Source organism: Emydura macquarii, unplaced genomic scaffold (assembly GCF_026122565.2).
Source record: "Emydura macquarii macquarii isolate MOO-44397 ecotype Brisbane River unplaced genomic scaffold, CSIRO-AGI_Emac_v2 contig_1644, whole genome shotgun sequence".
NCBI classification, from domain to species: domain Eukaryota; kingdom Metazoa; phylum Chordata; order Testudines; family Chelidae; genus Emydura; species Emydura macquarii.
The window spans coordinates 7,758,841-7,776,150 of NW_027131781.1; the positions used below are offsets into that span (position 1 = coordinate 7,758,841).

The 17,310-nt window shown below is 41.4% G+C and overlaps 1 protein-coding gene across 4 annotated transcripts in view; it reads left to right on the forward strand.

The window, feature by feature from the left end:
- Positions 1–17,310, forward strand: part of ADAMTS17 (ADAM metallopeptidase with thrombospondin type 1 motif 17) — a 251,693-nt gene that overhangs the window by 32,819 nt on the left and 201,564 nt on the right. For 3 of the 4 annotated variants that reach the window (XM_067555596.1, XM_067555597.1, XM_067555599.1), the window contains exons 4-6: positions 4,030–4,202; positions 16,514–16,597; positions 16,993–17,150. In XM_067555596.1, the coding sequence (XP_067411697.1) occupies positions 4,030–4,202; positions 16,514–16,597; positions 16,993–17,150 (415 nt within the window). The remainder of the gene's footprint in view (positions 1–4,029; positions 4,203–16,513; positions 16,598–16,992; positions 17,151–17,310) is intronic. The other variant, XM_067555598.1, reaches the window with a different exon arrangement.

The window sequence follows — 17,310 nt, forward strand, 5'->3', positions numbered from 1 at the left end:
GACCCGTTACATACATGCAGAGACACTTTTAATCACTCTGCTTACGTCAAGGATGCTTGGGTTATACTCGGGGTGGGGAGTAGGGTGGAGGAAGAAGTGGGGGGTCCTTATAGATAGGTGGCAGGTGAGAGAAATTCTAAAAGCAAATGTGCTGTTCTCATTGGAATTAGAATCACTAAGAGGACATCTGGCTTCCTGAGCCATCGGGTGCTTACACTAGCCATTGTCCTTGAGGATCAGGTATGCTCGTTAGCTATTTACATGAGTTTTGAATTACAACTTGTTAGCTGAAAACAACCTCAAGCCTTACAACTCTTAGCTTGCTCTGTAAAACAAAGGACTTTTTCTACTGGCATGCTGATGCTTGGAGAAACACTAATGCAGAGAGAATCTAGAATGGCAAGAGAAAGGTTTGCTGCTTTCCAAAGACAGGCAGAAAAAGATGGTGGACATTACTCAAATCCTTTGGACTTAGCAGTGGTGCCTATTTAAATGTCAGGCATTCCCCCTGTACATACTGTGTTTGTTCTGAAAGGTGTCTGCTGCCCAGACAGGTAGCTTCCAGGCGTACGTAGATGATCTGGATTTCATTCTTTATCTCCTATGCCCTGTCTTGCGCTATGTGAAACATGAGCCCCTCAGTTCTCAGCCGTATTTTTGGGACCTTGAGAAAGATATTTCTTACCTTACAAGATTCCCTGAAACACAAAGTTGCTTACAATTGGCAGGAATTTGAAAGTGTTGTATTAAGTACAATCTTCTTGCAGGAACCTTCTGTCCACCTAATGCTTGATACAGAAATTACTGGATGAGGATATCAGGCCCTGTGCTGTGCAGGACATCAGTCTAGGTGATCATAACAGTCCCTTTTGGCCTTAAAACATGCAAGTCTTATCCAATGCAGTACATATCCTTCCGGCAGCCTGTATTGGCTTCTGCTGTATTTTATGGCAATCTTGTAAAAACGATCTTGCATTTTACACTAGCCCACACTGCCATATGATTTATATTTATGACACACTTCAAGGTGAGTGTTTTTAATTTAAGAGAGGAGAAATTTAAAAAAAAAAATGATATAAAGTCCTTCAAGTCATAAAAGCTTAAGGCCAGATTTTTAACTGGTGTAAATCATTCATATGTAAATCATTCACACCAGCTGAAGATCTGTCCCTGGAGTTCAGTAGGGAATTACAAGGTCTTCAGTTCTATTGGGAAAATGCTGTCGCTTTCCAGTAAGATGCCCCTCACCAGAAGGAGGTTCAGAAATGCCAACTATAACTTGAAAATGTTTTTAATGGAATAAATCTGCATCCCAGCATGCATATTTATATGATAACCATAAAAGTGCTGCAGCTTAGCATGAGTGAATCTGTGCATGAACAGAGAACACAGAAGCTTATTCACTGAAGTTGGGTGAAGTCATCTCCATTTCATTGCTGGCAAGTTGAAGGTGTGCTCAGCTCTCCTCCTTTCTAGTATTCACAGTCCATTTTATTTTGTTTCAGAAACACTCAAGAACATAGAGCTCTCCTCCTCTGCAGGCAGCTTTGTAATGATTGCATGGTTTTCTATAACTGCTATGCAGTCTTTGGTACTACAAACCTCCGGAAGGGCTTGTTTTCCTTCTAGCCGGCAGCATGTAGATTTTCATTATTTGTGGGCACCTTGAGACGTAATTAACTCTTCTGGCTTGCAAAGAGGCTGCTGTCTATCTTGTTATCCACAACCGGGTCTTTCCAAAGTGCATTTAAAATAAAAAATTGAATGTCGTGACTGTTTGCTCAGTTTAAAAAAATGCAGCAAGTGCTGACAGTTGATGCCTAAGGGACAAAAGCACACACAGAGCGGTACTGGAATGACTGCCAGACAACTGTGAGTGAGGTTGGGATGGACATGTGTGAATGACGAGATGGAATGAATGTATGAATGAACAGAAGTGCTGGTGTCAGTTTCAGGTGGGCATGAGGAAGCTTAACAAGGTTGGAGTCTGGCAAGCTGAATAAAACAGATTCATTCAGGGGAAACTGACTATCAGGATGCTAGCATGTTTACCAGACTGGTAATGTAGGGGAGTTCAAGCTGAGTTATGTAAGAGAGCTGGAAAACCAGCATCATAAAATAAACATTGTAAACCAGGATCTTCCCGTTGCAGAGCCTTGCTTTCCTAAGCAAGTCCCACAGTAAAAGGTGCTCAGAGAAAATCTGTTTCTCTCAATAAAGTAAAACTCTCTCCTGTGCAAAGCAGGCAGTGTGTTTTTTAGAATGACCTTGCTCTTTGATTTATTTGCAGCATGAAATAAAATTATGTCCACTTTATTGTCAGAGAGGACCTGTACTATATCACTGCTTTGTATGGGAACATAGGGGCAGATTCTGCCACCCTAACAGGGAACTTTACTCCACTGATTATGCCATATTCCACACCCAGTGCCATGTTTTCAGTGGAAGTATTCCACATGAGCAAGGATTGTAGAATCTTTACTACAGTATTTTGCGCCCTTAGCATATGCACAAGTGCTAATAATTTCAGTAAAAACAACGAGAGTCCTGTAGCACCTTAAAGACTAACAAATTTCTGCAGGCATAAGCTTTCGTGGGCTGCAACCCACTTCGTCAGATGCATGAAATGGAAATCACAGATAGGAGGGGTGTGTGTGTGTGTGTATATATATATATATATATATATATATATATATATATATATATGTGTGTGCGTATATATATATATATATATATATATATATATATATATATATATATACACACACATCCAAGGGTAAGAAACAACAATGGGGCAGGCAAGTGCTACCCTTCTGGAAATAATTTCAGTGAATCCTGGGATTTGGTATTTTATGTATTACAGAATAAATTGGTTCAAGCTATTTGTCTGCCTTTCTTTCATTTTACAACTAAAAACTTAAATACATTTTATGATTGTAATGAGGAGTATAGCTTTAATTTCACATTTGTGCCCAACTTGTCCCTTATTCATTCTTCAGATACCTTACACATCTCTCCCTGAGCTGTGAAATGTATTATACTTCTCACCTTTGAAGGGGACGGTTTTATTAATGTATTTGTCACTTGGCCTTTGCATTAATTTCCTCACTAAAATGATTAACTTAAATACCATATAGTATTTATTTTTCCTTATATACATGTAATAGCTGACAATTGCTTCATTTCTGGACTCTGAAAAACAGAACCATTTTTAGATAGAATTTAAGGCCAGAGGGGACAATTATGTTCATCTAATCTAATCACCTGCATATTTCAGGCCATAGATTTCACGCAGTGATTCCTAGCCCAACAACTCATGTTTTTCTAAAAGAGAAAATTATGCCAAGTGATGGAGAATCTACCACATCTTTTGGTAATCTGCTCCAAAGACACAATAACATTTAATGTCCTGAGCATTTTTAAGTGCACCAATCATAATAGTGACCACAGAAATTTCTTACAACTTCTTTGGCGAAAACAAAACCTATAGAAGATAGAGAAAATTCCCCAAATTGTCATTCAGCAGTCATTTTCCATTGTTTAAAATTGTCTAATGCTGCCACAGTATTATTCCCATCCCAAACCTGGCCTATGTGATCTTTCTTCACGAGACTTTCCTTAAATATCATTTTGTTCCATTAAAATATGCAGATACCTTTTATTACTAACAGGATTTTCAGTTTTGGTAATTCTTGCATGAATGTGATTTCTTTTCTGGTTCAACTGCAACTTATTCTCTACCTTTCTACTTTTCTTTTCAATTCACTCTCACAGTATATCCATTCCCTCCCCCTCTTTTATAGGTTCTCATGGTCCGATACAAACGCATGCACACAGTTATGCATGTATCCATAATGGAAACTCCTGATTGGTTCCATGGATGGACAGATCACATGAAAACTTAATTTAATTAAAGTTCATTCCATGTTGAATTTGGAGGGAAGTCCCAGATACAGTACAGTATAAGCATCTTACTGTGATCTACTTGTTAGAGCTAGAGGTTCCTTTAATATGTACCTTACTTTCTAGAAAAGAAGAGACAAAAGAAGATGAAATCAGCGAATGACTGGAGAGAGCGAAGAAATGCCATTCGACTCACCAATGAGTATACAGTAGAAACCCTGGTAGTGGCTGATGCTGATATGGTGCAATACCATGGTGCTGAGGCTGCCCAAAGGTTCATCCTCACTGTGATGAACATGGTATGTATTTCACTTTGTTCTTGGAGAATGAGTCAAATATTCTGATCTACAATGTGCTGAGGCTGAACCAGTCTCCCGTTTTGAATTTGATGCTGCCTGAACTTTTGAGAGCATCTGAATGAGATCCGGGAAAACATCCTGTTTCCTGTGTTTAACTGTAGGGGCGAGTGTTAATCTGGAGATTCAGATCTGAACCTCCTTGGGCCTCTGGAAATAAAGCTGGTTTGAGAGCCTAGTGTAGGTTGAACTGTTCTCTTCTGGGGAAACCTCATTCGCCACTCCAAGCCTGGGGTCTCCCTCTGTGGTATCTAATAATTGTCTTTGCAACAGCTGGGCATGCAGAAGCTGTGTTCCCACATGGATTTGTAAGGTGTTCAGAATATTACTTCCCTAAGCACTTTTATTTTCTAAACGGTAACTGGGATAATTCACTACTTCCTGGGTGGGTCTGTAGTGATTACAAGTAGTCTTGTTTATGCTTTCAGCTTCAGGGCCCCTCTCTGTTTTGCTCTCTGGATTTCACACCTTGCAAAAACCCTCTTAAGCCGAGCTGAGTCGCTCATAATTGTGCGAGTAAATGTATAAAACATCCACAAAGAACACTTGGGAGGGGATGTGACATCACTGTCTACTTGTGATAAAAGAATTTGGAATGCTCTCACTTTGGCACTGTTCTGTGATCTCACTATGACATGCACATTGAAAATATTTAGGGCTTGGAAAGTTCTTAAGCCTTTTCTTTTGTGAGAACATTTTGCTTATCGTGTATTGTGTATTTCTCTTCCGTCCTCCTTTATTACTAAGAGTATTTTTCCTTAAAACCATTGGCACACATGCTTTCATCAGAGTTGTCTTGCTTCTGGCTATTTCCCCAGCTGAAGTCCTAGTCCCTTTCCACAGCAACTTGTTGCCTTGTCATCTAACAAAGAAGCTTCTGAATTTTGTTGTTGAAACAGGGAACAAGGGAGCTTTTTAAGAAGCTGTTTCTATGAAGATGTCTGTTTAGTAGGCAGAATGGAGTAAGAGCACGTGAGATGGAGTCTGAACCAAAATCCCAGAACCAAACTTTTGGGAAGTTTGGCTCTGGATCTAAACGTTGTAGATCTCCTCTATTTCTGTAGTAGTCCAAATCAAATTCCAGTAACCAAACTGTAGAGAAGTTTGCATCCAGATTAGAAATTTGGGTCTTGGACTCCTCTATAAAGAAGCACAAAAATAACCCAACTGGAAATGGAATAGTCCATTTGGGACATATTATTCCATAATTGTCCATGATGGGGGTTTTCTACCATGTTCTGACTTATCTCGTACTGGCCATAGATCTGATCTGCCATGGCACTTCCTGGGTTCCTAAAGATTTCCATGGAGTATCTGTTCTGGAAAAGTGGAGTGATAAAATGGAATAGTTCGGCTGAAGGCAATGGAGCAATACCAGTCGAGGATCTGGCCTTAGGCTTTTTAGAGACGCATTTTATATCTCATACATTTGATTTTTTTTTTTTTTAAGCTATCTGCATCCTCTACCACCAAAAAGTTTTGGTGACCTTGTTGCAGATTGCAAGCACGTGTACTGAAGGCTTGATTCAACATCCAGCCAAACCCCATGCGCTTGTTCACGGTATGCCAGGTAGATGCGCTAGCACATTGTAGCGGATGGACTTGTATTTCAAGAACGAGCTCCAGGGGAGTAGGAATGTGAGGGAGAGACACTTTCACCTCTAAGTTGCTAATTCATATCAAATGTGGCTATTTGGTGACTCAGAGTTAATAGCTGTTCTGGTGGTTTAAGAATTTAGTCTCAGCTGATGGGTGTTTGCAAAGCCTCTCACGGCTGGTGCTGATTTGCTCCCTTGTTGGCAGTCCCAGCCAAGAGTCTGGTGGCAAAGGATGAGGACACGGAACGGTCCACTTACAATGGCAGTGGTCCTTTCAAATCAGGGATGAGATATGTGAGCGAGGACGTGGTGGGGGCTTGCACTCATGGTGCCTGTGCTCTCTCAGCTCTGTAGCAGAACAGAAGACTTCATCCTCTTGGGTTGTCATTCTGTCATTGCTTGAGCACCAAACTGGCATGAAAAATTAATACAAAAACTTGGCGGTAATCCACCAGACACAACCCAAACAATGAAGAGCTGAATGAGCCACATCTCTGTGCATAGCCTCACTACATAGCAATGGCATTTTTCTAAACAGGTCTGTTATTCCTTTAACAGGTGCTGATTCAATGGGGCCCCATTGTGTTATGAAATCTTTGGCTGGTTGAGCCCACAGGGAATTTAACTGATCTATTCCTTTAACAAGCGGACTCTTTTATTATTATTATTTCACCGTCTAGCATGTTGTGAGAATATTCACTGAACAGAGCTTCATTGTGTTTCTGTATTTATTCGACTTGGTTCATAGAAAATGTATTCCTTCAACAGACCTATTCTCCTTACCATCCCTTCATTATGAAATGGCATTGTTGCATTTCAGGATGTGTTCAGTTTGGGGCACAGAAAGGTTATTCGTCTCAATGCCATGTCCTTCTTACTCTGAATTCCACCCACACGCCTTGCAAGGGGTGGGTAGAAAATACGTTTCTCTGAACAGATCTGTTTTACAAGCTGCTTTTTGTCTGAGGCAAACCTATATACATTTATATCAGTGGGATGCGATTAGTCTCATTGTGATCCCTTTAGAGCAAAGTCTCTATCCACTGTCCTAAACGTCTTCAGGAGCAATGGGTGGTAGATGTGTGCATTAGCAGCTCCAGTGGCCCAGCTAAAATCCACTCTGTAGTGTACTGGGGATATACACTACCTGTATGGGCACCTAAAATTCTGCCATCACTCCATGCCAGTTCTGCCGCATCTTGAGTTCCCCACATCCGCAGAAGAGAGAACACTATATTTGCCCCTTTGTGAACTGATGTGTTATCTGTCTAATCCAGAGGTTCTCAAACTTTTTTGCTGGGACCCCCCTTTGCAAACATTTCAGGCTGGGACGACCCCCCAAAAAGTGATGACCCTCCCCCTGCCGTGCCACCCTTACTGGCATGCTTTGGGGCTGACGCGCGCGACCCCTCCCATAATAACCTCGTGACCCCCTGAGGGGTGACGACCCCCAGTCTGAGAACCCCTGTAATCCATCTTGGTATCTATTGTACGCTCTTTGCCAGTGGATTAACTCGAACCGTGTCAAATTGCCATCAGTGCATTGTCATGCTCTGCACTGTCCAGCTCCCACTGTGGGGCACAGGGTCAGATCCATGTCCCTGAACACATCCCAAATAAATGAGCTGTATATGGATGAGTTCCATGGGGTTTTTCCTCTGCCCAAGAGGAGGAGAAGCAGCAGCAGCAGCAGCAGCAGAGCCTCTTTGTGACATCAGCTCGTGGGGTGTTGCCTGGTGGATCAGCTTGTCTGAATCTCTTTAAAAAATAAAACAAAAACAGGTGAAATCCTGGTCCCACTGAAGTCAATGGGATTTTGCCATTGGCTTCAGTGAGGCCAGGATTTCATCGTGGCGGGGAGGGAGGAAGGAAGGATGGTCACGTGATTAAGGCACTGGACTGTCATTTAGGGGACCTGGCTTAAATTCCAGGTCCTACTGCAGACTTCCTATGTGACTTTGGGAAAGTCACTTAGTGACTCAGTGTGCCTCTGTTCCCCATCTTATTCCCCAAAATAGCACTGCCCTGCCTCACGGGTTTGTGAAATGTTTCTGTAGAAACGGGGGCCAGATATTTTCCTGGATTAAATTGGGTGGAAGATGCCCACGTGGATCACAGCTCACTGGCTGCTCAGGGTCCCTATCTCCCACTCCCATCAGCGCCACTTCTGTGGCATGTTGGGCTCTCTGTGGATATTGGTCAGCGGAGAGGATTTGCCCATAGTATCTAGACTCTACTGGTTCAGTTATGCTGCAGGGTAGTGAGCTGCCTCTGATAGAAACCAGAATGTTAATTTTGGCATTGATGCTTTTATTTGAGCTAATAGAACATTACTGGTCAAGGGGTTATTAATTTAACTTGGTACTGTAAACCATTATGCTTACTGTCAAACCATAAAATAAGCATTAAAAAGGCTTATTTAATACGTTATATTTAAATCAAGTGATCCACCTTAAAATATCTATCTGTGATGCAAGAGTTTCTGTGGAAAAGAGTCAGCATTCCAAAATACTATTTTATTGACCCCGCTGGTAAATAAGAACTTTAAAAAAATAGAATAGTAACAATTATGAAACCAAAGCAAAACCCTTTTGCATGAGACAAATGCTGGATGACGCTCCGTATAGCTAATTCTCTGTTTTTAATGGCACTCTCTGATCTGCACCTTGAACAGACAATAAATTATTATTTTTTTAAGATGGGGGGGATTATTAGTTATTATTTCATTATTATTCCTAAATGCCATTCTAGAGGCACAAGCTTTTCTATTAGATAAACCAATAATTGAAGCTGTAAAACAGCTTTTTCCAAAACCAGTGAAGATTGTCCATTCAAGGTACTGTCTTAATATATTACTACAAGCTAACATAGCTCCAGAGCTTCGAGTTAAGCTTTTGAAGTTGCTACTTTTGTAATGAAAACTTTCCTTTATTTATCCAAAAGGTATGTCAGCACCTTCCTCACAAATAGGAGAGTCCAAATTGTTCCATGATAGGGTTAAAAAATAAGCCAGTCAATAATGTAGGTGTCAAAGGCCACCATCTGAACATACAGTCCTGAAGTACATACTACGTTTACGAGATTGGATGGTGCAGGGGACGTGGATATATGAAAATGTCAGCAGAATTGTAAGAGGGAAAACCTGAGGCTCACCTGCAAGCAAATCCTAGAGAGAATTAAACTATTTAGAATTGATGGACGTACAAGTGACCAGTTTCATTTGTAACTGACAATATAAAGACCCATATTTCTGTCTGCATGCAATACTCCTAAAAAGTCCCTTGCCACCTCCACCTCTGTTGTATTGAGATTGCTGATGCGCATTTATCTTCCTTTGCCGATTCTCATCTGCTTGAATCTCTTCACTGATTTCTTGGCCACAGTGCTGCTACTTTTCTGCTCTCGTTACCTCCTGTTCTCCCCTTTGCGTTCTCTGACTTAACAGCCATGTCTCCCTCTTCCACTCTCAGCTTCATACCTTCTTTTGTGCACTCCCTATGCTCTAATTTCCCAAAAGCCAAGTACCCTCCCTTTCTTTCTTCAAATCTCCGCTTTAAAATGCTCGTTGCCTCCTTGCTCATTGGTGATGCCAGTCCATCACCATCTCCTTCCATCTTTGTATAATCTGATCTTGCATTTTTCTCCATTAAAGTGAAAGCTCCTTAGATCCTTTGCTTGTTTGTAGATTTGTCTGTGGACTTGTAAAGTGCTGTGTTACTCGCTTCATTTAAAAAAAAAAAAAATCTCCCTCTAGATTCAGTTTCATGTCTGTTTCTGTAGCTATGAGACTGTTTTATGGTTTTGTTTTCTGTTAACTATTCCTTTACATTACTAGGAGGTTTCTCACAGCAGTGGCCATTTTGCATTCAGATTAGATGCAGCCTGTTAAGGAGGAGATGCACACACTGTGCTTTCTCATGAAGAATTTCCCCTCTTTTTGTTCTTTCCTGTTTTTGTTATTTTCCTGTTGTCCTTTTAAAATAAAATGCCATTCAGGCTGACAGGAGATGCTGGCTCTTTGTGAATGGAGAAACTATAATGACTTCTTCTCTAACTTACCTTCATAGCTTGTCCTACAGTTTCAATTTCAGGGGAAAATTGTGCGATTAAAGTGATTCTGAAATACATAAAGATTAGGGAGTTAGAAGCTTTTGAAAATGTTAGGCTGAGCTGTCAATAGTAATATCGGTGATCTGAGCTTTGAGGAAGGACATCAAGGGGTATTTTTTTGGGGGGGGGGCGGGATAATTTTTAGCAATTTTTATGTTTTATGTGGATGACCAAAAATTGGGGGTTTTCTGGGCTTTCTCTCTGCATATACCGTAATGAGTAATATATATTATATACATTACTCATTACAGTTGTATATAATGTTAGAAACAGCACTACATTAAAGCACACTAGGGAACCCAATTAATGCACACCATGTTAGTGCACTTTAAAAATCACATCTCCATAGTCCGAATTACTGTTCCATGTAGACAAGTCCTGAGATACAAGTGACCATTTCTGGTGTTTTTCTGGTGTTTATTGGATAAACATGGATTTTCTCTCTTTTTCTCGCTCTCTCTCTTTCTCTATTTTTTTTTCTTTGTTATTGGAGTGTCTTGTTGGTATTTATTGGTTAAAACCTAAAATCGGAAGCCGTAATTTTACTCAGCTAGTAACATTTACACTGAGATGTTCTGATGGTTTTTGACAGTTTTCCAGAACTTATTGTAAAAACAAACAATTCAAACTGATTCTGTAAGCATTTCTCGCTTGGTGGGCAGAGAGCTGTCAGGGTTTCCAAAACCATAGCATGGTAATTTAAAAGGAACTTCTGTTCTGTAATCTACTGGTTTTATAAACCTGAAGATTTACTTTCATTTTTTAATTTAAGTGCATTTTTGGATTTGGATTGAATGTTGAGTGCAGTTTGGTTGTGAACTTGCCCCTTTCTGAGGAAGAATACAGCCTGGATAAGTAATTGTAGTATGTATTCTTAATTCTTCTTCAGCTGTTGCTAAACCATGTGATTAATGTAAAAGCCTCTTGAAGCAGCAAGCAGTAACATGAAGTTAATGATCCTTTGCATGTTGTTAAGAGGAGTTTATATGTTGGCCTTTAGGAATAAAACTGGTTTACTCTTGTAGTTTTCTTTTGGGGTCTGAGGGGGAAAGTTCATTCTGGCATTTACGGTTGAGATGCATTTTTAGTAGCAAAATCATATAAAATAATGTACTTTTTTTTTCTTCAGAGATACAGACCTGGATTTATGATCTGTATCTTTGTGCCCTTCAGCTGGAATAAGCAGGCTTAGGAGCTCTCATGGATACTTGGCCACCTTGCACAAGTTGTTAGGGGGATCTGGAACCTTTGGGGTAGAGGTGGGGACATGCAGGAAGGGACTCAGAGAAACTGAGGCAGGTGCTGAACAGATGCAAAGGAGGAGCCATGCTTCCTGTCCCAGGTAGTTGACAATTTGAACTAGACCCAAATGAGAGCCGTTGGAGACAGACATGGGATACACTGGTTGAGGGGCCAGCCTTGAAGGGTTGCTGATACGTAAGGGGGGAACGTTGCAGCAAGGCTCTGCGTAGGTAATTTGCTTTAAGGAGGAACTTTTTTGGGACACAGATCTCGTTCTTTTATTCCTCTCTTGCTTTTCCTCTATTCCTCCTCCATTTGCATACCTGCTTTCCCCTTTACTGTCCCCATTCCCTGTGTGTTTTTGTTAACTCCTCACAGAGCAAGAGTCAAGGTAATGCAAAGAACAGATTGGTCACTTGTTCCCCCTCTAAGAGGGGCTCTGTTAGCAGGGCCAGAGAACGGGCATGACCCTATTTTAGCCAGCCCTGTGGTCTCTTCCCATCCCTTGCCCTCAAGTCAGTGATTGAGAACCCTCCCTGCTGCTGTAACCATGTCCTCCCGTGTCCACCGCTCCCTTTCTATAACTGGAGACAGTAATTATGTGGTTAAAGCCTAGAATGGTGATTTTTAAACTTTGGTCCCATAGAATAGTTGCTGGTGGTCTGCAAAGAGCTGGCTGGTTATGGGGTGATGGCTCTCCTTGTTCCCAACTGCCTCATTTCATTAAAAGACACTATAAATACAGGAAATATTCTTACTTTTCCATGTCAGGAATGGATGTAGTGGCCACGGTTATGAGGCAGTCACAAATGGGAAGGAGGGTGGTTTGCGCTTTCGCAAATGGGAAGAGAGGTTCCCATGAGTCAGTCTCTATATAATACATGTAGTCCTCACCATGAGAAAACTTGGGAATCTCCACATTAGGAAACCCAATTTCCCAACTGTAATTATCTCCACCGTCTCCCTTAGGGCTGTTGGTTCATGTTGTGCCACGCTGAGTTAACGTCTTTGACGCTGCTTTTTAATGGTGGTTTCCTTCAAGTCTGAGTGAAGAAGGCAAAGGTAATGGTTGCCATAGTGAAAGCTGCCTTCGCACAGGAAAGACCTAGATACTTTAATTATTTTATTTTAAACAGAAACTTGGATTCCATGGCAATCTTGAAGCAAATGGTCTTTACTTAGGGACACAGGTTAACTTGCACCCAAGTTGACTGCATGTTGAGAGTTTACTTGTTGGCAGTGTTGAACTGCTCCCGTTCCCAGCTACCAGACCTTCATGGATAAATGTGACTTCACAGTGCCCTTATGCTCATGGCCTTTTACTAGCAACTGAAGGATGCAAATGATAACAAATGAGGAAGACATCTGGAGATTCTCTCTCTCTCTCTCTCTCTCTCTCTCTCTCTCGAACTTGTACAATGGGAGAACATCGGCATTTTTAATTAAGTACGTTTCAGTGTACTGCAGTGCCATTGCTGCAGCTCTATAAGTAACCGTGCTGAGGTCCTAGGCAGAGTTTACTACCCCTGTTAAACCCTGAGGAACAATAAGAGAGTTCTTTGAAATGAGGAGCATTTGGTATTACTGTTCCTCTGGCAGCTGTGAATGCTATTTTTTTTAGAAATGTACTTGAAACTTCATTAATAATTGATTTACTACAATGCATGGGCCCCAGCTACAGTGCTCTCCAGCCTTATGATGATGGTGATCTACCAGCTTGGAGATAGGAACATATGATTGGGTCGTATCAAGTCACTTGCTGTTGCATGCTACCCCGTCATATAATCCAATTAATACATTTATGATGTAGCGTTAATATCAACATACTAGTGGGCATACCTAGACTGAACACAGTGGCTATTACAACATGACCTACGTCACAGTGCCTACAAAATTAGGCAAATTGTCAGTGCTGGAATGTTAGAAACAATACTTCCTACTGCCAAGATGTGCTTACTTTTGTTCTGCAAGTGTAACCAGCATTATTAGTGAGCTTTAGAATAATGTACAATGGCATTGGGCAAGTTCCAGTATGTTAAATCCACACATTGTAAGACATTAATGACAGTGAAAGGGAATTAACTTGATCATATGGGAACTGTTGCTTAATTTTTAATCCACTTGGAACTCCTGGGTTCAGAATTTGGATTTCAACGTTGATGGATTTTTTATATGCTTAGGAGAAACGGGGGATGGTGGAAGGGAACAGAGGGCAGGTGGAGAGGAAATCCAATTAGAACGTCTCTCTAACCTAGTGCACCTGGTGGTTGGGTACTTTGACAGAGACTAGATAGGGCAACCATGTGTGCCAGTTTGTTTTTTTTGGAGGGGGGAAAGGAGGAGGATGCTCTTACTCTTACATTCAGTACAGATTACCCTTTAACTCATGTCTGTTGATGTATTTTAAAAATATAAATAAACTGCAAAACTGTTGGTTTCTAATTGTGATTGGGGGGGGAGGGGGGGTGGAGATCCACATGTTGAAATTGCAGGGCACGTCTAGGTACACTGGAAACTGCTGACTGAAAAACAACAGCAACAACAAAATCAAATTATCTTGGAGGGGAGAGTCATGGTTTCAGCGTAACTTGGTGAATCCCAGAATAGTTTGCGAGGTTCCATGCAACTGGCTCCACCCGGGCACAGCCCCGTCCACAAAGAGCCCGCTTGAAGTCCATGGGGCTCTGTGAAGGCACAAGAGACCACCTGTGCTGAACCAGTTGGCTGGATTGGGGCATAAGCTTGCCCGCTCTGTAGATGTAGCACTGGCTTCATTCCTTAGTTTGTTTAACAGTGAGGACACGAATATTATGAACAGAATGCTTTACATTTTCAAACATTAAGGGCTTGTCTAAATGAACACTTATTTCATGTCAAGCTGGGGAGTAAACCTACCCCGCTGTGCGCTAAGTGTCCGTGCAGACCCTGCTGCTGCGCACTGGAAGTTCCCTGGTGTGCTTTGAAATGGGAGTAGATCAAAGTCCTCCACTTAGGAAGAAAGAATCCCATGCACAGCTATAGACTGGGGACCGATGAGCTGGGCAGCAGCTCTGCAGAAAAAGACCTGGGGGTAACAGTGGATAAAAAGCTGGATATGAGTCAGCAGTGTGCCCTAGTTGTCAAGAAGGCCAATGGCATATTGGGCTGCATTAGGAGGGGCATTGCTAGCAGGTCACGGGAAGTGATTATTCCCCTCTATTCGGCATTGGTGAGGCTGCATTTAGAATATTGTGTCCAGTTTTGGGCCCCCCAATACAAAAAGGATGTGGACAAGTTGGAGAGAGTCCAGCGGAGGGCAACAAAAATGATTAGGGGGCTGGAGCACAGGACTTATGAGGAGAGGCTGAGGGAACTGGGCTTGTTTAGTCTGCAAAAGAGAAGAGTGAGGGGGGATTTGATAGCGGCCTTTAACTACCTGAAAGGGGGTTCTAGGGAGGATGGGGCTAGGCTGTTCTCGGTGGTGGCAGATGACAGAACAAGGAGCAACGGTCTCAAGTTGCAGGGAGGAAGGTCTAGGTTGGACATTAGGAAAAAGTTTTTTACTAGGAGGGTGGTGAAGCACTGGAATGGGTTACCTAGGGAGGTGGTGGAATCTCCATCCTTAGAGGTTTTTAAGCTGCGGCTTGACAAAGCCCTGGTTGGGATGATATAGCAGAGGTTAGTCCTGCTTTGAGCAGGGGGTTGGACTAGATGACCTCCTGAGGTCCCTTCCAACTCTAATATTCTATGATTCTATGATTCTATGAAAGTGCATGAGGGAACTGTTAGTGCACAGTAGCAGGATCCCACAGGGACAGTCAGTCTGCAGCAGGCTACTGTGGGGTAAATTTACTCCCCAGCTTTCCGTGAAATAGGTGTTCATTTAGACCAGGCCTAAGAGATCGTCAGAACACCTCTATGCGGTAGGCAAGTAGTACAAACAAATTCTACACATGAGTAAAAGGGGCTACAGAAAAGATAAGTGAATTTACCAAAATCATACAGGAGGTTAGAATGGGGATTAGAACTCAGGAGCTGCTGGCTCCTAGTCTGGGCCTGGATTGAGAAACCACTTAAACACCAGTTTAAATCCCTCCTGTTCAGGGAAGCACCTAAGGACGTGCATAAATTAAGTGCATACTTAGGGTTTTGAAAACATGATCCCCCACAATATGTTCATGTAGTGGGTTCACTGTAGGGGGAAAAATAGATCCGGTCTTGGTCTGTAGTCTGAATAACATTGACAACCAAAGGAGACTCAAGTAATGAACAGGACCAAATCTTGTCATCATTTCTCAGGAGAATATCTTTTGTGGCTTTGATTTTTTTTTGCCTGAGTAGGGAGTGTGGCATTTGTCCCAAAGTTTTAAAAAGTTTCCAATACTTTATAATGTTTTTCCCTGCTCACACCTTTTTTGATGAGGTCTAGGCAAAGCAGTTGTACACAGAGAAAAGGGTGGAATGTTATTCTGGGATCAATTAGAGTTCTGTGTTCTAACCTATAAAATGAGGTGAACTCTCTGAGCTGGAATGTGAAATCTGGAGATAGCAGTAAGGTAGTTTCCGGCACTATTTTTGTATTTCCTGAGGCTTGTGTCATTATGTGCTGACTTATTACTATTTTCTTATATAAGATATGAAAACAACACAGGGAAATTGCTTTTCCATTCTATTTCCTGAAGTCTAAAACACACCATTATTTCATTTTTGCATTCAGATATCAATGACGTTTTAAATGCTGAAGCTGAAGTATTAGCTACCATTCTTTAACATGTCTGTGGTTCTGAAATCTCTAGTTTCTACTTAATGTTCCTTTGGAATATATTTCCCTTCCTCTATTCTCCAGCCCACCTTTTCCCTTGGCTAACCTTGTTAAAGCACATTGTTACTAGTTCTGGGGTTTTTAAAAAAAAAACAAAAACCCTGATCTGTTTTATTGGGTGGATCAGTCCCAAATGGTAAACCTTGCTGGAGGGGGTGTGAAAAGTTGTTCGGTATGGTGAAGCCAAATGATGTGTAATAGGGAAAATGCATTTTATTTGTTTGAGAGTTGTAGCTGCTACCATCTACCATATACTCTGGGTTAAAGCAGCATACAGTAGCTCCTTTTATAATTCTGCATTTTTGTTTAATAATGCAATATGTTTGTTTTTGGGTTGAGCCAACCTTTTTGTTTTTTCTAGGATTTTTTTTTTTTTTTTTTTTTTTTTTTTTTTTTTTTGAGTGGAGAGAATCTCTTTTTGGTCCTGGTTAGGTCCCTCATCTGCTTTTAGTTAACTTTTTCCTTTTTGACGTTCTGACATGTTGTCTGTTGCGTTTTGACAGGTGTACAATATGTTTCAACACCAGAGCCTCGGAATTAAAGTCAGCATTCGAGTGACCAAACTAGTCCTCCTTCGAAACCGTCCTGTAAGTTCTAAAAAAGCTTCCCTACAGCTGCTGTGGTCTTACTCTAAAATCACCAGTTAGGCTAGGGATTAGCTGTTACAAAGATTTAATAGCATAGACAAGGAATCAAAAACACAATTCTGAATCCTATAAATCCTTTGGGCCTAGTACTCCCAAAGAAGTTTGCTACTGTTACCAACTGATGGGCTTAGTTTTTTAGGTGAAGTGGTAGAGGTCAGCGATTTGGTGCTGAATTTCAGGTCCCATATTAAAGCTCTGGATGATGCACGTATAACCTTCACAAGTATAACTTTAAATTGTATGCTTGCCACTTAATTGTTTTACGCTACATAGACATACATACCTCCTAGTTTGACTGATCTTTTTTTCTTTAAATTTCTTTTTGTTTTCTAAAGGCAAAACTGTCCATTGGGCACCATGGAGAGAGGTCTCTGGAGAGTTTTTGTCACTGGCAAAATGAAGAGTACGGTGGAGCAAAATATCTTGGCAATAATCAGGTTCCTGGTGCAAGAGATGATACTCCTCCTGTGGACGCTGCTGTCTTTGTTACCAGGTACAGTGGAGCTGGTGTACTGGTCCTGTTTGTATGGGCCATCTGATCAGCAAATAATTCCAGTTGCAGTTTTCCACTGTTGCTGATGTTTGTCCCTCATTCATGCTAGCCTGTGGAGTGCTGCGTTGTATGGATGAGACAGAACAGAATGGAGTGATTT